This window comes from Columba livia, unplaced genomic scaffold (genome assembly GCF_036013475.1).
Source record: "Columba livia isolate bColLiv1 breed racing homer unplaced genomic scaffold, bColLiv1.pat.W.v2 Scaffold_83, whole genome shotgun sequence".
Taxonomy (NCBI): domain Eukaryota; kingdom Metazoa; phylum Chordata; class Aves; order Columbiformes; family Columbidae; genus Columba; species Columba livia.
In genome coordinates this window covers 467418-487033 of record NW_027043811.1, presented here as the reverse complement: position 1 = coordinate 487033, position 19616 = coordinate 467418, and the positions used below count along the sequence as shown (strand labels likewise).

At 45.5% G+C, this 19616-nt stretch overlaps 2 protein-coding genes across 2 annotated transcripts; one reads left to right on the top strand and one right to left on the bottom strand.

The window, feature by feature from the left end:
* Positions 1 to 513: 513 nt before the first annotated feature.
* On the bottom strand, positions 514 to 6627 carry LOC102097420 (cation-dependent mannose-6-phosphate receptor). The gene is made up of 7 exons (XM_065048509.1): positions 6415 to 6627; positions 4454 to 4627; positions 4076 to 4248; positions 3876 to 3985; positions 3549 to 3679; positions 2886 to 3012; positions 514 to 2282 (listed from the first exon to the last, which is right to left on the bottom strand). The coding sequence occupies exons 1-7, from the start codon at positions 6501 to 6503 to the stop codon at positions 2160 to 2162; spliced, it is 927 nt and encodes a 308-aa protein (XP_064904581.1). The 5' UTR covers positions 6504 to 6627; the 3' UTR covers positions 514 to 2159.
* A 213-nt stretch (positions 6628 to 6840) lies between these two features.
* On the top strand, positions 6841 to 19301 carry LOC135578156 (killer cell lectin-like receptor subfamily G member 1). The gene is made up of 5 exons (XM_065048513.1): positions 6841 to 8229; positions 13688 to 13780; positions 14508 to 14659; positions 16572 to 16675; positions 17631 to 19301. Exons 1-5 carry the CDS (start codon positions 8121 to 8123, stop codon positions 17740 to 17742), a joined length of 570 nt encoding a protein of 189 aa, XP_064904585.1. The 5' UTR covers positions 6841 to 8120; the 3' UTR covers positions 17743 to 19301.
* The last annotated feature ends 315 nt before the right edge of the window (positions 19302 to 19616 follow it).

Below are 19616 nucleotides of genomic sequence, written 5' to 3'. Positions count from 1 at the left end.
AACTCCTGTTTAGCTATGTTACTTACTGCTTCTGAGAACCAGATTTTATTTCAGTCAAATGGGAAGGTTTCTCTTTATTTCACATTCAATGTTCTTAATTTGAAAAAAAAAACCAAAACTAAAACCCCACAACTACAGTTGTTCAGGCTTTTTAAGTCTGGTTGCTTTTTAACCAACCCCCCTTCCCCTCAACCTGAACAGTAACATTTGAGAAGTACAAACTTCATCAAAAAGTTTCTTTTTATTTTTATTGCTGCATAGGAAACTTCTCCCATCCCTAACTACTTGACCTTTTAAAGTTTCAGTTTTGAAATGTGTCTATACCTCTGCCTCTTAAGTCCCAAGGGAACTTGGTGATACAAGGTAGCAGCAAAAAAACATGTACTAATACAAAGAGATGCATTCCTGGCAAAAGAAGTTCAGGCACAAGGCACTACATACTAAGGACCCTTCACCTTGGATACATAAGATACTCTGGCACCAAAGAAAGCTCTTGTTAAATCAGCACACCACTTTACCAGGTTTTTCAGTTGTTTTATTTTTGAAACTTGTGTTTTGTACAAAAAAAAAAAAAAAAAAACAAACCCAACAACAAAACCTTAAACACCACCATGAAAAACAGTAACAGACTGACTTCCTATTTTTCCCACATTATGAGAAGGATTGAGACTGTAACAAAAGTCAAAGCAAGCAGGAATTGTTTGCTCACTCTAAACCCAGCAAGAAAGCAGGGCCAGCCCTTGTCCCTCAATGTCACTGTTCAGACTGCTTTGATAGTATTAAAACATACAAACCTTGTCTGTACTCTGCTACTAGCGGTAGTGGCTTGCTTATTCACAGTTTCTGCCCTCAAGACTGAGGACAGTTCTCTGCCATCTTATGACAGGACAGAGTCTAGCCCCTTCACATAAAAAGCAATTAGGAATCAAATGGCCAAGTTTCTGAAGGTTTCTGTTAAGTCTTACAACTCAGCTGCACCTGCCTTTCACCAGGGCCTCAGGAGGTGTCTCTCACTCCCAGCCAGTATCAGTATGCAAGTACCATCTGCAGAGGTCAAGCATTGTAAGACTGGTCTGCACCATGCTTAGGGGGACAGTGATTTATGAAAGCTGACCCTTTAAGTGCAGGAATCCTTACGCAGTTTTTAATATGTTAGCATTCTTATCCTTGGCTTCCATGGTTCCTTTTTTATAAAAATAAATTCTGGTAGCTCTGTGGGAAAATGCTCTGCCAAACAAGGAACTTTCAGATAATGTGAAATCACAATGTTGCCAGTGACTGGGCTGTGTGGGCTGTTACCTCAGGAAGCTTGTGACAGAACTCAAGTGGCATCTACCTTTCTCATTTTGCTTTGATGTCAGTTGCAGCAAGTGTTCCCTTTACATAATTTCCTTTTGTTTCTCAATGATTGAGAAGACTAAGTATTTTGACTTAACTGGAAAGTCATGAGCCTGTATTTAACTCCTATAGTTTTTTAGCATTGCCTCTCTCCAGTCTGAGAGAATGGCATGCATCCCTTTATAACTGTTGAAGGAAACTGTTGTATACTCTTCAACATATTGCCATTAAGAAAAGACTGCAGAGGTGCTAATGCCTCTTCCACCCCCACAGAGTCTGGCATAGAGCCCTCTGTGCAGGTTATGCTGGCAGAAACAGTGTGTAACGGTGCAGAAGCTAGAAAAGCTAAAAATGCATTCAAAGAAAAATTATTCCAGTGTCTTACAGATTCTGTAAACCCTAAGGAAAAAAAAAGACACAAAATATCCCTCTTACAGTCTCAGATGTTGTAACCCACTGCCTTATTTTACTTCCCCTTTCTGCACCCATCTGTGACCCTTCTGTTCTCTCAATGAATCATCTCCCATTCCTGCGTAGTGCTGAATGCTTGTAGTTTCCTTGCCATCTTCTACTCAACCCTCAGCACTTTTCCACCCCCAAGCTCTGCTGCATTTTTAAAAACCTAAACCAGCATTGTATTTGTAAGGCCTCAGGGACCAGTGCTGTTCACACCCAGCGGCATCCAGGGGACTTGACATACCAGAAAGCAGCGGAAGTAAGTAAAGAAAATCAGAAGTGAGAGAAAGAGAACTGGCTGAGAAACACCTGGCTAAACAAGTGCTGGGAAGATGGGGAGAAAAGAACTCAGTGTTGAAAGCCTGTCACATTGGCAGCAAGTGGTCATCCCGTTCTTCTGACTCCTCACCCAGCTGGTCATCACCCACACCACGGTATGCAGCTGGTGCATTTCGAGGCTTGGAGCGGCAGACAAAGTCACAGCCATCCTACAAGCAGAGGACATTGCACCAGAATCAGACTGTATGCAACCCAAAGCAAAGCAGCTTCTGTGACTTCTCTTTTGTAAAGGCATTACACCCACCCATGTGCTATCTGGGACAGGACCCCAAAACTTGTCTTTACAAGAGAAGCACACACATACAAAAATCCAGCTTGGTCTTGAAAGCTCTGGGGTAGAATGCAAGTACTGATTAACAGTAAGTAGCACCATCAGGCTGAGATGAGCAAGGACAATAAATGGCACTGCCAAAGGTGACTAAGGAAAGGCCTCAGGGAGTTGGACACAAAAGTTTCACAGTCCCTAGCTTAACATTCCTACCTGGAATGTGTTAACTGCTAATGAGCACATGCTCTAGTTTGTTATGTAGTAATCACAGGATATCAGCAAGGAATCAGACTCAGCAAGGATTCGAAAACAGAGTACTCAAACCACCAAAAAAGCCCACACAGATATTCTCTTCTGCCTCAAGGTACGCTATCCTCGTGGGGTAGGTCTATGCAAGAGACCTAGTCCACAAAGACAAGGCAATTGTCATGTCCTGTCCTACCATATGGGTCAGGCTGGAAATATACAGGGATTTTTCACTCACCGCCACCAAATTGCCCAGATCTTGCCAGAAGGCAAAGTGAGGAAACTGCTCCATGCCCTTTGCTCCCACTACAAGGCGCTGGTAGAGGAACCCACCAATGATGTAGACTGCAATCAGTGAAGCAAACCTGGAGGGCAGAATTAAAAATCAGAACTGAGGAAATCCTACAGATAACCTCTTCTGAGCCAGCTACCTGCCTCAGATTGGTATTAGAGCAAGCAGCTGAACACCACTCAAGAACAGAGCTAAAAACAAACACCAGACCAGAAAAGGCCTCTAAAAAAATTCATCTACTAGTATAAATCTTGCAGCAGCATTACAAGAAGTAGTGCCTGTAAGCACAAACACAGAAAATGAGTAAAGACTCCTGTTCTGAATTCCCAGCTCTGGCAAATAGTTGTATAATTTTAGGAAGTCATGTCTTCTGTGTTTCAGTGCACTTGTTTGTAAACTATGAAGCAGAACGCCTACAGAGAACAGAGCAGCTCTGCAGCATCACGCTTTAAGCAAGTTTCTGTCCAAAAAGCTGAGAGGCACAGTAACACCTAATGGTGACTGTTGATAGGTATACTACAATTATCTAGTCCAGTATAGCATTTGCTGTGTTTCTAAATGGCATTGGAGATTGTGGCCCAGACATGAACAGCTCTTCCATTGACTCACGTGATCAGTAGAATGGAGCCAACGCTAAGGTGGGAATCCTCAGCTGGACAAGCCACACTGCTGTCCATCTCAAAGAGGTAGAAACAGTCTTGCTCCTTTTCCCGCTCTTCTGAAACAATGCTGAATGAACTCTGCAATTTGGAAAAAGTTAAATTGTGTGAAAATAAGCCCAGGCATACTGAACTTCACCAGAAGACAGTTTTATTGCTGTTGGTGCAGCTAGGCAACAGACACTGGAGGACAGAGAACCTTGCTGCCTCCTCAAAGCCCTTCTGCTTATAAACAACTGTTTGTCCTGCTCCCCCTCCCATCTCATGTGTCACTCACCGCTGTAACTCCCTGCTTGCAAGAAATCATTATCACAGCTCGTCTCTTCTCACTACTGCAGTGGCTGCCATATGAATCACCTCCTTTATAAATCAGCATGATCCAGTCACCTTCCAAGAGAGGAACAATATAGGCTGCAAATCCAGATCAGGAGGCAAAAGGCAGATACTGAGTAAGAAAGGTATAGAGCAGAATCTTACTTCCATTGAAGACCTGGGTTTCATTGATTCTTCCTATCACTGTAGTCTTTCCATTCTGTCTATTTGTTTGCACCAGGCCAGCAAAATCCTGCAAGGTGCTGTTGACCTCCCTGCACACCCTGAATTGGTAGATGTAGTTTTCTGTTTTGCCTTTCTCCACAGTCACGTTAAACCTGCAGCAGGGAGAGGACAGAACAAACAGCTCACAGGATTACAAAGAACAAGGCTCAGAGCAGCAGACACTCAAGACCTGGAAGTCAGTCACAGACCATACTAATAGGGACAAGTGTTCTGTGGTCTGACCCCAAATCTTCCCCTTCTCTTGGGCTAAGGGTAGGCACTGTGCAGCCCTGAGGTCTGCGCGGTGTTGTACTGTACCTCATTTGGCTCAGGGGCTCTAGTTTCTTCAGCAAGGCTCTTTCCATTTGCGACTCACTGCTCTTATCACCAATCACATCGCAGCTCCTCTCTCCCGACTGTTCAGCCCTTGCACCGACAGCAAGGGCCATAAAGACGAGCAGCACAGCAGAGATACAGCAAGGTGATGACATCCTGGACACACAGAAAAGGCAGAGGATTGACTGTTTCAGCCCCCTGTAAACTAAGTTCAGGGTCATGGAGTCAATGATTGGCCACTTCCTCAGTCCTGACTGCAAAAAGGGGAAGTCAAAATCTGGAAACATCTCACAGTTCCCAAAAAGCACAAAATCTGAATCTCTTGCATAGTCAAAGTCAATTCACTGGGCTGATTTAGGATTCTTTTCCAGGTTTTGCCTGGAGGTCACAAAAAGTTTTGCTGCTAAGCACATTAATTAGCATTGATTCAGCCAGAGCAGAGCCCAGCAGGCTGAACGCCGGAGTAAGTTTCAGGCATAAGCTATTGTTTGTTATTGCATTGCACTGAGAAGCCGTTCAGCAGAAAATTATTTACCAAGCCTCTAATCGACCCTCTTTGCAGCTCTCCTGCAAAGAGTTTACAGGGAAGAGCCACTGTGATTAGTCAGGCTCTGTTTGTTCAAGTGACTTAATAATTATGATATATTAACTATTACATTATCTTTCTAGTACTGCTTTAGCTGAGAATTTGAAAGTGTTTAATAATACTAAGCTACAACTTCACAGAACAGTTTTCTTCTCTTTACACAGGGCAAGAAGGGAAGGGCAAAACTGAGACATTCATTCTATGTAAGATCCAACCAAAGAGGCAGTAATGAAGATATTCTAGATTATCTGGCTTTCAGGTTCACGCTAAAATCACGTTGGAAAGATCCAGTGATTGCACCAGGCAACCAGAGTGGCACAACACACTCCCCTCCGCTTCTCCCATCACAGGTTTCAGTAAAGCTCCAGATGCTGATGGAATGCAACGGGTAGACCCACAATTAAAGGAGGAATATTCCACATCTGGAATATCGTGTCCAGTTCTGGGCCCCTCAGTTCCAGAAGGACAGGGAACTGCTGGAGAGAGTCCAGCGCAGGGCGACAAATATGATAAAGGGAGTCGAGCATCTCCCTTATGAGGAAAGGCTGAGGGAGCTGGGTCTCTTTAGCTTAGAGGAGACTGAGGGGCGACCTCATTAATGTTGTTTATAAATATGTAAAGGGTGAGTGTCACAAGGATGGAGCCAGGCTCTTCTTGGTGACAACCAGTGATAGGACAAGGAGCAATGGGTACAAACTGGAACACAGGAGGTTCCATTTAAATTTGAGAAGAAACTTCTTCTCAGTGAGGCTGGCAGAGCACTGGAACGGGCTGCCCAGGGAGGCTGAGGAGTCTCCTCCTCTGGAGACATTCAAAAGCCACCTGGACACATTCCTGTGTAACCTCATCTAGGTGTTCCTGCTCTGGCGGGGGGATTGGACTAGACGATCTTCTGAGGTCCCTTCCAATCCCTAACATTCTGTAAAACAAGCCCCTGGCTGCAGCTGGACAGACAGCCCGCCAGATGGACAGCCTGTCCGGTTGCACCTCACGATCGCCCCAGGCCCCGCAGAGCCCCCGGTGCCAGCGCTCAGCTGAGGCGCGGGGGGGTCGGACACGCGGGCGGCCCGTGACACAGGAGCTCGTGACTCGCCTCTCACGAGACCCAGCGCACAACCCGCCCTTCGCGCTTCCCCGGGCAGCGGCTGCCAAACGCTCCGCTCACGCACCGCCTGGAGCAACAAGCGACGCGACGACGGTGCCCTCGGCCGGTACTGCTCCGGCGGGCAGCTCGGGCCGCTCGGGGCAGGGCGCAGCGGCCTCGGTGCCACCCGGCTTCCCCCACCCCGCCGCTCCCCACCTCTCTCGCGGCCCCGGGCTCAACGTGCCGCCGCCAGCCCCGCGCCACCGCACCCACCTGCGGCCGCGCCGCCCGGCCTCCCCGCGCCGCGCACGGGGACAGGCACGGGCGCCCCTACGGAAGAGCGATCCACCGCTCACAGGCATCCCATCCTACGCGCCCAGCGGTGACGGGGCAGCCCGGGGGCCGCAGGTGCGGACGACACCGGCTGGCCCCGGCCGCCTCCCGTGGCCCACCCCGCGAACCGGAACCAGGAAGGGCGTAGTGAAACCGGCACTCTCCGCCAATAGAAGCAAAGGAGCCGGCGAGATTTCCACGCCCACTGGCAATTCCTCAGCGAATGGAAAGCGGCAATGGAAAGGAGCAGCTTCTAAAGCCCGCCCTAGCCTATGACGAAGGCGGCTCCGAAACCCGTCTCCTTCTTATTCTCTATCCAATAGGCGATGAATAGAGGCGTGAAGATCCCGCCTTCCCTCGCTTCTCTTCCAATGAGCCATAAGCGCCAGCTGAAAGGCGCCCCGTAGCGCCCGCCGGCTGACCCCTCCCCGCAGACAGCCTCTGCGGAGTGCGGCCCGAGGCGGGAGCCGCTCGCCCAATGGCGGCCAGAGCGGCCCCCGGGCCAGGCGGCCAGAGCGGCCCCGTGGGCTGGGCTGCCGGGCCCGTCTGCCCCACTGTGAAGCCGAGCTCTTACCGTTCGTGTTGGAATCACCTACAGGGACGGTAGCACGTCAGTAACGGTGGGAGGCGGTAGTGGCCGCCACTAAGTCACGGGATCATAGAATTATAGTAATGGAACAGCTTGGGTTGGAAGGGACTTTCAAAGTTCATCTAGCCCAACCCCCTGCAATGAGTAGGGGCATCCTCAACTAGATCAGTTTGCTCAGAGCCCCATCCAGCGTGGCCTTGAATGTCTCCACGGATAGGGCATCTGCCACCTCTCTGGGCAATCTATGCCAGTGTTTCACCGCCCCCATTGTACAAAATGCCTAACCTGAATCTCGCTTCCTTTAGTTTAAAACCAATACCCCTTGTCCTATTGTAACAGACCCTGCTAAAAAGTCTGTCCCCATCTTTATAGGCCCGTTTCCTCATAGGAGCAATGTTCCAGTCCTGTCATCATCTTTGTGTCCATATGCTTGACTCTCTCCAGTATGTCCATGTCTCTCTTGTACTGATGCTGTTGATATGTTGATGCAGAGGATATCGGGGGATGCCAGCTCTCAATGCCTGCCTGTGTCTCAAGCACTTCCACACTGAGTGTTGGGTGTAGAAAGAGTGACTAGTAGAAGTGTCCAGTGGTCACAAGGCTTCCTTCTCAAACCCGTGCTGTCCACTTCTGCTTTCCTAATGACAGGAGCTGGGCTGCCAGTTTGCCATAGCCATTGCTTATTCCTCTTTCCACCTTGTACTCTCACTATTCACCTGCTACGGTCCTGGGAGGCAGCTCTTCAGAGTGACACATTCTCACAGCCTCTTGCATTAGCAACAATTAGAATACCCATACACTTTGTGATTAATCACCTCTTCCACTGATATCTACTCTAAGACATCCCTTAACAGGTCAGGAAATGGAAGTTGTTTCACTTCCACTGCTCTCCATGCTGTTATAAATTTAGTTATTTTGATCAGCTGGAGATAGAGGTTGCCATTTCACACTTCTTGTCTTCTGAATGCAGCCTCAGGTTTCCTGTTTCCCAGGCGTTGAGCCCTGTCGCTCAACAGCCTGATTGAAACATCTTGTCATACGCACTCTTTGCGTTGGCATGGAGGGAAGCAGATCAGAAACTTCTGCAGCTGAAGCGAGTGAGGAAATAATTTATACTTCTGTTAAATTCTCTCCGTTGAGGGCCAAAGCTGCACAGGAAAAAAGAGGTAAGGAAGCTGGATGAGGTAGGTCAACAGAAAATTTTGTTTTGAGTGAAAGCAAGGTCTATCAAAACCAGTCCAAGCTGGCCACTGATTTTGAGTGCCAGCTTATGGTGCTGTTGCTTTGGTTCTAAAATTACTGTATTTGAATGTGATAAAAGCCAGTGGGTCAGAGACGCAGCGTTGTTCCTCTCCCTCTCTCCATCGGTACCCTTTTGGTGTCTACTTGTGGGCATTCAATCCAGGCATCCATTTCTGCAAAAGAGGTTTGCAGTTTTAAAGTTGTCTGCTTGTCAGCAGTAAGAGATTGTCAGCCATAGTCCTCCAAAGGTCAGGCAAGATGCATGTACAGATAAATTAAAGGCATATGCTAATCAGAGATCAGAGGAGGCATATGAGATCATCCAGTCTCTCTCCCATGGGGCTCTGCAGGATTCTTTTGTGATACATTTTTTTCCTGTGTTTTCACTGTTTAGTTTTACATACCTCCTCAGCTTTTGCCTTGAGACAGTTCTGCAGGGCATTTTACTATCAGGAGATTTTCTTAGTGCTATCCCTAAATGTTCTCTTTCCTTATTTCTGCTCCATTACCCCTGTTCAGGCCTTGCAAATGTCACACGTAGCAATTTCTCTGGCTGCTTAGTTGAGAAATACCGCCCTAGAAGAGTGAGACTTTGCATTGCTGATGATTCTTTAAGTGTCTCTGTTTGATGAGCTGATTGCTTTTCCTCTAAATGCTCCTGTCCTTTAAATGAGTTGTGTTGCATTGGCTGTAACACTAATGGTTGACCTTAGCTTTTTTCAGAGCTGTTACAGCAAAGGGATGTTTCACTGTGGGAAAGGAGATTCCTATGCCCCGAGCAGAATAACTTCATATATATGTGGTTGTTACTGCTGCTTGGTCACTTGCTGCACTGTGCAAATGAAGCCAGCACAGAAACCCTCAAGTTCCTATCTGGTAATCACACACCATCTGCTTGGAAGGCAGTCTTGCTTTTGCATGTGTTTTCATCAGAAATGATGTCTTCTGTTGCATCAGAAAACACAAGCACATTCCTTCATTCCCTGCAGTTTGTGTTCACTCCCACCTTGTTGGAGGTGGAGATTACCCAATGTTCTCTTGAGATGATTGCAGTTTTCTTTTTAATATTCCTCCTCTCCAAATTTCTCTTTGTACCCTCATCTTTTTGAGTTAAAGTTAGAGGACCTAAAATAAGGAATCTGATATTTGAACACAATTTCTGTGGATGTAATTTGATTATTTCCCAGCTCTCTCCTGCATGTAAGGAGTCTCTAAGGAGCACAGTTTAAGTACCTTTCTTTAGAAGATCTTTATTTTCAGCTGTGTCCCCAGCTCCATCACTTTTGAGAGATGTGCTCTCAGATATCTATTGTCTGTTTTCAAATGCTGCCCTTGCTACCAATTCATCCCTGTGACACAGTGTCACAGGTGTATAGAGCAGTCCTTTGGTCAAACCAGCTGGTTTTCGCTCTCATGGTCTCCTTGAAAATGAACAGTTGCCCTGACTGTCTTGTTTGGCTTCCAGAGAGCCTTAGATACACCACACTACCAAAATGTCAGTCCAGCAGTCACTTAAGAGAGTGTTAGGCTGTGTGGCATGCTTGTAGGGATAGCAATAACCAGGTCTGTGCCATAGCCAGGGACAGGATCCTCCTTTCTCAAATCCTCCTCCCTGGCTATAGGTAGTAATGCTGCTTCTATACTGATGTAGGCAGGAGCTGATGGGAGCCATTTAGGACATTGCAATGACATTCTTCAGGTTGTCCTAGAAGACCTGAATTATAAAATGCTAACAGCTTTTAGTTTTTGAACTGAATCTGGACTCCAAAACCTAAAAGTATTGGGTCACGTTGCTTGCAAATGAATACAGCCTATCACAGTCATTTCTCCAGAGCGCTGAGAGACCTAACAGGGTGTTTTGTGTACTAGAAAATTATAACATTGGATATTTATGTTAAATGTCCACTGGTCCACTTTTCCCTTCCCTTGGGGAGACTCTTCCACAGTTCCTCAGACAACTACATGAAAGTAGTTCTGAATGGTCCATTCAGATTTTCCTCCTGTTTCAAACTCATCTCAGGTACTTCTCCCATCCTCTTCTACAAGAGATTCACATGTGGTCCAGGGGCTGCGAATCAAGCACAAACCCTTGAACCTGTTTTAAAAAGGGTCAACTGTGGGGAACCCCTTTTGCAAGGGGTAAAAATCCAGATTTATGAAAGTTTTTATTCCACTTTCCTGGTTTGATTGCTTCAGTTCAAGTGGGGTTTAAATTCACCTCAAATGGTTAAATATGACTTTCCCTCTTCATTTTCTTTTTTCCTCCCCAAATCATCGAATGGCATAATTTTTCATTTTTGAGAACTGAAGTGAACTTCTCAATGCTCTGGTTGTGAAGGTGCCCTGGGATTTTATTTTCATGCTGAGTCAGTTCCCTTTTTTTCTGCTGTTGTTTCGAACAATAGAGGGTGAACTTCTCTCTTCATTGCCAGGAGGCACCAGCTGGGTGATCTTTTCCCTAAAATCAGGAACAGTGATATGGAAGGTGCAGGAGGTAACTTCTTTGAGAGGCCAGAGAGAAAGGAAAATAAAAGTGCAAATCCTTAGAAATGTGGTCTCAGAACAAAGAATTAGGTTTCAACAGATATTTATCCCCTTGTACCTAGTTTTCAGTTGTAATCTGCAGAGAAGCAGCTCCACCCTTAACCTCATCTGACTCCATTCTCTTGAGGCTTAATCTGATGGCAAACCCCATGTCATCAGAGACAGGAAAGTGACCTTACAAGAGGAATAGAGAGTAGGCAGAGAGAACAGGTACGCAGTTCAAGTCCTTCAGTTCTCCCATTGTCCTTGTGTGAAGCTGGGGAGTAGGTTGTAACTGAGAAGTCTTTTGTAACTGAAAAGAGATGGCTTTTGTTCTTTAATAATGATTAAAAAAGATGTAAATGTTGGTATTACAAGTATTACAAGTACAGCAGCTAGAAGGTCCTGCAAGCTTCAGGCAACACAACAAAACCTTTAACTTAGGAAAGATCTTTCTACCAGAAGAATGATGCTTACAATGGAGCTCTCTCGTCCTCTCCCTTGTGACCCAAGACACTTATTGTAACCAAGCCCACAGATCTCAGTATATTGCTATAAAACCAGAACCTAGTCTTAAGACTGATGAGCCTGCAAACTGCTCTAAGATCAAAATCAATTCATTTTTATTAATTTATTGATCTGGCCTACTTTCTGTATTTGGACAAAGCTTCCGATGCTTAAAGCATGCATTCTTGTTCTTAAGCAAAGTCCCTTCCCCTTCTATTTCAGCGCTGGCTTTCTTTGTCCTTCTCACAATATTTTTGATATGTGGTGTGCATTTGTTTTCAGTCTCCACCTAGAGATCCTAAAAAAAGTCTTCCCTACTGCTTATAAATATTTTATTCTTTTAGCCATCCCTTTTAATTTCTCAATGACAAACTTCCTCATTCTCCTGTAGTTTCCCATTTTGAAATTATTATATTACAGTGCCTTTTTTTTGCCTGTCATTGTAGTTCCTGATTGTTGGCTCTGTTGAATCTCAGTGTGGTTGTGTTCCCTGCAGCACAGCAACTGCTGGATGGAGCCATGCTGAGCCGGGTGGCCCAAGCAAGGCTCAGGGCAGTCACCAGCTGCTTCGTTTTCTGTGTTTCCCAGATCACCACTCTGTGAGGTGCCTGTTGATGATGTCTAAGCATTCAGTCTCAGCGTCATGCCATTACATGGCATTTGTGTAGTTTCATGTGATTAATTGATACCCCTCATCACTGTGCTTCCCTCACACTTGCTCTGGGTTATTTTGACGGTTCATGACTGCTGTCACCATCCTTATCTGGCAGTCCATGATATAATTTGAACCCCCATGCATTTAGTAGTATTTGCCTAGTCGGTGGCAGGCAATTACTCTTACTGTTACTTCTCTATGTAGTTGTTTAATCTAATTTGACCATAATTTTATTTGAGCAGAGATCAGCCCCCTCTGTCTTGCCTGTGTATTTTGTATCCTATTGCTATGACATCCTGCTCACAGCTCTTCTGCCAAGTTTTTTATGTGGTTGCTGTGGTGGTGTCTTTGGTTAAAGCTAGCTTTCCCCTTCCTCCGTCTTTTTCCTTAGACTGCTAGCCCTTTTTTGGAACTACAGATATGTTTGTTTGGGTTTTGTGACATGACTGAGAGAAGCACCTTGGATGTCAAGAGCCTCACTGAGGACTTTTGTCGCTAGATTTGGATAGAAGATTCTCAAGCACCACAAGAGCAGGTTGTGGTACATAAGTTTAAGGGATAAGCACATGGAAATCCTGAGTTCTTCACCACCAGTAACCATTAGCTGCACATTAGGTGTTTCTTAGAAAGTCCTTTTGTCTGTGCAGCTGTCACCCTGAGATTAGTAAAGTAAGCAAACCAAAACCCCATGGAGCTCATCTGTGGAAGTTAAATATCATCCTCTACTCGGCTTCGGGGAGACAAGGTTTTAGTGCTGAGATTTCAAATGGTTTATGGAAAGTGAATGCCTCTTGGGTCAAACACAGCTCCAGGAGATGACAATAAGAAAGCAATGTGTAGCATGGTGGTTAACTTGTTGTGCTGTAAATCTCTACATGGCAGTCCTGCCCTGCTGTTTGAAAGGAAGCTGTGCTGGGCTATGGTGGAGGCAGCCTAAACACTCACCCTCTGTCACTGCCAGCAAGTGAACAGCAGATGGTGGTGAAAGTGTGGAGGGGCATGTCAAAGTCTTCAAGGCTGACCCTCACATCCTGCTATCCCACCACTGCAGAGGTGGATAAGAGCATAGGACTGACTTGGGAGTGTCCTGGGAAGATGTAACATGAACCTGTGTCTAAGCCTGTGAACAGGATGCTGAGGTTAAACCTGTCTCTGTTGCTGAGAGACCTGGGGGAAAGGCCTTGGGTTTCTTTTTGCACTTCAGCTGGAACATGATAGCTATGGCAATCTGTGTTTGAAGTTTTTGAAGTGTTTGCACTCAGAGCTTCAATGCTGAGACCAAAGTGGGTTTGCTAGGAGGCTCCTGCCAGCATGAGATGCCATAGGGTGCCTGGGGGGCTCTGGCTGACTTGAGGTGGATGTTTCCTCTCTTGGGGTGAGCCACTGCAGGAGCTGGACCAGCTGGCTCTGTGGCCAGGCAGGGGCAGAGCTGTGGCTGCTCTGGAGACAGGTACATCTCCTGGGAAGCTCAGGCAGGGACTGAGGGTCCCAAGATCAGATGAAATGGGGCCCTGGATGAGTGGGCTGGAGTGTGCAAGGCCCCGGGGTGGCTGGGCAGGGATAGTGATGGCAGCGATGTGCAGAGTATAGAGAGACAGGGATGCTCCTTATGGAAATGCCCAGGACACAAACCATGTAAAACTACCATCAGTTTTCATGTGGCTCCTGTTCACTATGGTTTCTTTTCTCTTTTACAGCTCCCTGTCTGTGGCCAGCAGTTGTGCGGGGCTTGGCTATAGGCTTTGGGATACTGAGCATCTCCCTGGCAATTGCTTTGATTTGGAAGATGAGTAAGTGCACAAAGGGGTGCTGAGGATGAGCAACCAACAGCAAAGGACTGGAGGCTCATCTAAGCACAGGAGGTCTCATCCTGAACTTCCTTATATGGGGTTAAACGAGAAGCTATTCTGGATATCTACCAGCCTTAAGTACCTACTGCCTATCCAGAATATTTTGAGACCCCAAGCAATCCGTTTCAGATCCTGTGGCAAAAAACTGTGAAATATATTGTAAGGTTTCTATAGGCTTATCTGTTGTAATTATAGTGGTAAACTGTAGAACAAATACGTAAGGTCTATAACACTTTTGCATGCATGCAGAAGGTGCTAGACCATGTGGGAGAGCGTACTGTTTGCTGCTTAAAATCCGTTCACCTCATGTGTGGCATGATCACATTGTACCCACAAAATGATGTAATTATTTCCATCACTTTTTGCACACCCAGAGTGTTGTCTGCTTTCAGATAGCAAATTTTGGTTCTCATGTATCTGAGTAGTTCAGAGGAAGCCCAGGCTGAGGGGCTGCACCAGCATCAGAGTGCATGTGACACTTGTACAAAGGCTTGGAAACTGCACAGAGGATCTGAATTTCTGTCTTCACGCATTGTTACTTTTAGATGTTTATCCTGACTTGCGTTTTCTGCATTGCATATATCCAGGAGAGTTGCTTTTCCTTGCTGACAAGTGTCTTTCTGTTGGTTAATGGTAGAGAAAAGCTGGTATTTTGATTCCTTTACAGGCGACACCCACCCACGCTGCCCTGAGCAGTGGGTGGCCTACAGAGGGAGCTGCTACTCCTTCTCCAAGGAGAAGAAGGACTGGAATTCCAGCCAGGAATCCTGCTGGGCAAAGGGTGCCCATCTCCTGGTGATCAGCGATGCCTGGGAAATGGTAATGGTTTTCTTATTCTTTGAGGATCTTCCATTTCCCTGCAGATACCTCAGTGATTGACATCCAAGCAGTGCAATGTTTTGACTTCAAAGGAGGGGAAGGATTTACAACTGAGGTTATAGTGCACTTCCAGTTTCACTATACACCTTGAAAGTTCCCAATACACAAAGAAGCAAAGGGGAGAAGGGATAGGTGAGGATCACTGTTAGGTACTCAGAATCATCCTATGAAGGATGTCAGGAGGCTGCCTTCTCCACTGTCTCTCTCCATCTCCCTTCCTATCCCAAATAAGGCTGATATGAATGATCACAGGAAAAGACTTTGGCACTAGTACAGTCACTGTACTCACTGCCTACAAACCAATACATCACCACTCTCCAGAAATGGTTTCTTTGCAAAAGTGATGCCTCTCCTCCCTGCAACTGCTCCAGCTGCTTCTGCTCAGTATCCCTCGCCACTCCCTGTGTTCATGCATGGATATTTCTTTCTTGGTCTGTTTTCAATGCTCACTTCCTCTCTCTGCCAAAAAAACCTACTTTTGCTGGTGAAATCAGAAGCTGCTCATTTTCTAGCAGGTGCTCACCAGAGACAGGGGTGTGTATGGCCAGTAAAGAAATGGGCAGAGCTGTTCACTAAGGAGGTGAGGCACATCTGCCTAAGTAGAGCAGAAGTACTTGGTCTGGTTTTGTGAAAGCCATGGCGTATTAGCTCAGGTCCAATGAACGTGGCCAGCTTCCAGTCCCTGGACAGAAGTTGCATTGTATAATGTTCTGTGGGGGCTTACAAAGCCAGGTCTCTGCTCAACTGGGAGTAGGTACCAAGCCCTCACACTTGCTTAGGCATATCCTGATTCCGTGGCAAATACCCATCTTCCCCAGATTACCCATTTCTCTGCACGAAGAAAGCTTCCCTGCTCCAGCTGCTTTCTTACTGCTGTCTCTGCTACTAGACTGTTACCTGTTATCCCTGCTCAGACTTCCCCATGTAAGCAGGACTTTCCTGGCTGTATATGCCCTGTGCTGCAAAGGCTGTGACTGTTCGGTCTCCCTTTGTCAGGGAAGCACAGTCACCTTCCAAACCCCCAGCAACACTCAAGCATTCCTTGAGCTACTTCTATTCCCACCACTTTACCAAACCAGCTTTGTTAATGCATCATTGTGAAGATGTGACATCTGCAGTTTATGGCAGCAGGATATACGGATGGATCCCAGCCATACCACTGAAAGCTTACTGTTGTTTGTTTTCATTGCAAATGTGGGCAAGACAAAGTTCTCTCTCTTGTCTTTTTTTTTTTTTTTTTTTGTGGGGGGGGTGGGGTAATTTACTTAAAGGCTGAGTTTCTATTGAAGACTTCATATTTTAACAGTAAACAGGAATTAAAGGTTAGGTAAAAGGAAATGAACTTTGAAAACACATAGGAGGGAAGTTTGTGTAAAATTTAATGAGCTTTGGAACTGGGCTCTTTACACGGATCTGTCATGCCAGCACTTCCTGCCCTGACCTGATTTTACCTTTAATTGTTAGTACTTTACATTAGCATGCCAGCTAGCTGTATGGTAGATCATTAATATTAATACTAATAGCATATGTTCCTACATAAAGCTGTGTGTAGGATACTCCAGGAGGCTTGGGTGCAGTTGGTTCACCTATATTGCCCTGAGAAATGTCATTTGAAGAATCTGCCCAGGACCCTTGAAAGCATGCTTACTTCCTTGTGAGTGTACACATTGTTATTCCAGGCACGATCTGCAGAGCTGATCTGCAGATCAGGTGTGGAAAAGCATTATTATCAACCACTTAAGGAACAGTCAGGCGAGGGGATGTATCTTTCTTTCTGTTCTCTTTACTTATCCTTACCTCCATTTTCAGGCTGGCTTTCATTAGTCACTTTGTAATTTGTCACCATTTCTAGGATCTGTTCAAGAGTATTCAAACAGAATGTTTCTGGATTGGACTGAGGAACAGCCCAGGATCTGGATGGATTTGGGAAGATGGCTCTGAATTAAATGGCATCAAGTGAGTTTCATTCTATTTTAAAAACAACAGTGCTAATTTTGATTGCCTCGTGTTCCACAACACCCAGAGTTCCTGCACCAGACCTTAGGAGCTTTCTTCCTGGGCACATTTTCTTTTTACTGTCACCTGTACAGCACTGAATTCAAAAGGGTCTGCTTTTTACTGCACTGCACCTTCTGAAGTCATGTACCTCTGAAAAGCAGGCTATTTTTAGTATCTCAGTTCCCTCCAGCTGCTCAGACCAATTATTATTTACCTCCACTGCCCATACAGATGCACAGTCACAAAAGCATATGGTCTATCTTGGCTTTACTGGGTTTAACCGTCTTGCACCCATTCTGCCAAATGCTGGTGTCACTGGGTGTGAGGACCAGTTATTTGCTGCTTCACTGGTGCCAACCCAAGTCAGAACATTAATTTTGGCATAGTGTTTTCTGGGACAAAACTCAGCATTCTGCATGAGGGAAAGCATTATGATTTGGTCCAGTGACTTTGCCTGTCCATTTCCTTTTTGTGGCAGTTAAGACAATAAGTTAGTCTCTAGCACTTCTTCCACAAGGAAACTCTGTCAGTAGGTTGGTACACCAAGCACTTGGCTTAGTTCCCTTCTTAAATCCAGTTGTTACAAGCTCCTTGCAGGTGATCATCTTTACATTAAATTCTCAGCACTGCCATTCTCATGTTGGGGGGCATCACTGCCACTGCAGGACATTGTGTCTATGTTTGGTTCTGATTTGGGTTCCACAATGGTAAAGTTACTTAGATGTGTAATCTTCAGGTGGATAGGGATTTTTTTGGTGTATGTTTTGTTTTCTAAAACCTGCCTTTTGGAGGTTGGGTTCCTTCACTTCCTCTGGACTCCACCCTTCAAAATCAGATGTTTTTTCTTTCTTGCCTCCAGGAGACAATCTCAACATTTTCTCTCAGTCTCACTTTTGTTCCATGTCTCTTGCAGGGTCCTCTCTAACAGCCCTGTGCAATGCTGTGGTGTCCTGATGAAAGGTCAGTTGCAGGCCTCCAGCTGTGAATTTTCTGCTGCATGGATCTGTGAGAAATCTCTTAGATAAATCCCATGTGCATTTTCATCTCATAACCATCTCATCAGTTGTACAAGTGGACCATTGTCCTGCAAAACAAAGCTCTACACAAGACCAAGGACTTGCCCTTTCCACACCCTCACAAAGGTGTTCTGCAGTGATGGGTTTGTTGCCCATAAGGGCAATTTATCCTCAGTATCAGATCCATTCTCAGTCCACATCTGTTGCATTACTGCTGTTTGTGACCAGATGAGACCTGGGACATGTCCCCTGCCCTAGTCTTTCCTTATTTGTCCTATAAGGGCAAAGAAAAGTTTTGTCACAACAGATGCTGGGTCTTCAGATCTCTGAAGGTGAGCTGGCCATTCTCCTCCATTCCTGAGCATCAGATTTCATTTTCATTCCCTGCTGTCTTCATTGTCTGGTGCCAGCAGGACCAGGAAAACGAAGCCTACTGTTAACTGCTGGAAACACATGAACTGACTTCTCCCAGTGGCAGCCTCTCTTTTTGCATCCCATGCTGTAAGTGGGAGAGAAGAGTGTGAAATGAGACTACAACTTCAGTAAATCCAGCAACGAAAACAAACCTTCAGTACTGCACTGGATCAAAAGTGTGTACCCATGTCATTACGTCTCTCTGTTGGAAGGAACCAACTGCACACTGTTGCATAGGCCAGCTTCAAAGCAAGCAGTCAAGAGGCTGGATTTCTGGAGTCAAAGGAATACAGCCAGTTGTGTTGTATTATTGAATCAACCAAGAACATGTTTCCCTCTCCACCTCTGCAGGTTCGTACTGCAGAGAGAGGAAGCAGCAGACAACTCCTTACTGCAAGGAACTTTCAGTTCAAATAGAGCAGTCACAGGCTATGAGTGTGAACAGCACAAAGCCACAGTGAACAGAGTAAGACAGCAGGTTGCATTTCCACACACCTCAAAAACTCTTTTCCACACAGAGGTTTTGTTCCAACATAAGAAGAGAAATTGTATTAATTCCCAATTTATCCTATTTATCCTAATACATTTACATTACATTCCTACTTACTATTATCTGTTTACCCAGCAAGGGTAGGCCTGCTTTTCAATAACCATGCCTGCAACAGCCAGACCTGGGGAAACTGAGAAAAACACAGTGTACTAGGACCTAAAAACTTCAAGTTTTCATCATCGTCAGGGTTACTTTGTGTGTGTAATTTTGTCTATGCCAGAGTCCATTCAATGATCAAAAGAAGGTGCTGTCCCTGACTCCCGGAAAGTTGCCAGGCTCTATGTAATAATGCTGGAGACTTTGCCTGCTCTGTCAAAATTGTGATAGCATCTACAGAAAGAAACCTAGCAGTTAATTTACCAGAGATCTCCGTGAGAGAACAGTTAATCATGCTATCATGATGCCTGTAGGTGCTGTGAGCATGTCTCAAAGCTTGTGCAGTTTGCCTTGCAAATAGTGCAACAGTTGCTTCCCTTAGGATTTTACAGTGTAGCCCATGGTAGACTATTTAACTTTTTAGCTCTTCAAACACGGCCTCTCAATCTCATATGAAAGTGATACTCAGGAACTGTAAAATAAATATATATACTAGGTTACCTCAAAAGTTGACCATTGTTTGAACTGTGTATTTTACTTTTAACAATGCACATGACTCTTCTCTGGGTTCAAGTTTTTGCAATAATACTAAAGGGATTGGAAGCAAGTATATTCATTTCCTTGAAAAGCAGATGAATGAAAATCTTTGGCAGAGCTTTTAATCTTCTGTCTAGAGCACATTGATATAGTTGATTGATACATACTCATTTTCTTGGAGGTAAGTTCTGCTTGGATGAACTCTGTAAGCAGCGATGAATAAATACTGGAAGAGCATGGCCAGCAGATTGAGGTAAGTTACAATCCTCATTTTCAATGGCATTTC

What these genes read in the sequence shown, in the direction of transcription:
- LOC102097420 (XM_065048509.1), bottom strand. Translation starts at nt 6,503, where the DNA reads ATGCCTGTGAGCGGTGGATCGCTCTTCCGTAGGGGCGCCCGTGCCTGT. An exon ending in GAGCCCCTGAGCCAAATGAG is followed by an intron (nt 4,249 to 4,453) that starts GTACAGTACAAC and finishes TCCCTGCTGCAG; the next exon opens with GTTTAACGTGACTGTGGAGA. An exon ending in GGCTCCATTCTACTGATCAC is followed by an intron (nt 3,013 to 3,548) that starts GTGAGTCAATGG and finishes TCTGCCCTCCAG; the next exon opens with GTTTGCTTCACTGATTGCAG.
- LOC135578156 (XM_065048513.1), top strand. Translation starts at nt 8,121, where the DNA reads ATGGAGGGAAGCAGATCAGAAACTTCTGCAGCTGAAGCGAGTGAGGAA. An exon ending in AGCTGCACAGGAAAAAAGAG is followed by an intron (nt 8,230 to 13,687) that starts GTAAGGAAGCTG and finishes TCTCTTTTACAG; the next exon opens with CTCCCTGTCTGTGGCCAGCA. An exon ending in TGCTTTGATTTGGAAGATGA is followed by an intron (nt 13,781 to 14,507) that starts GTAAGTGCACAA and finishes ATTCCTTTACAG; the next exon opens with GCGACACCCACCCACGCTGC.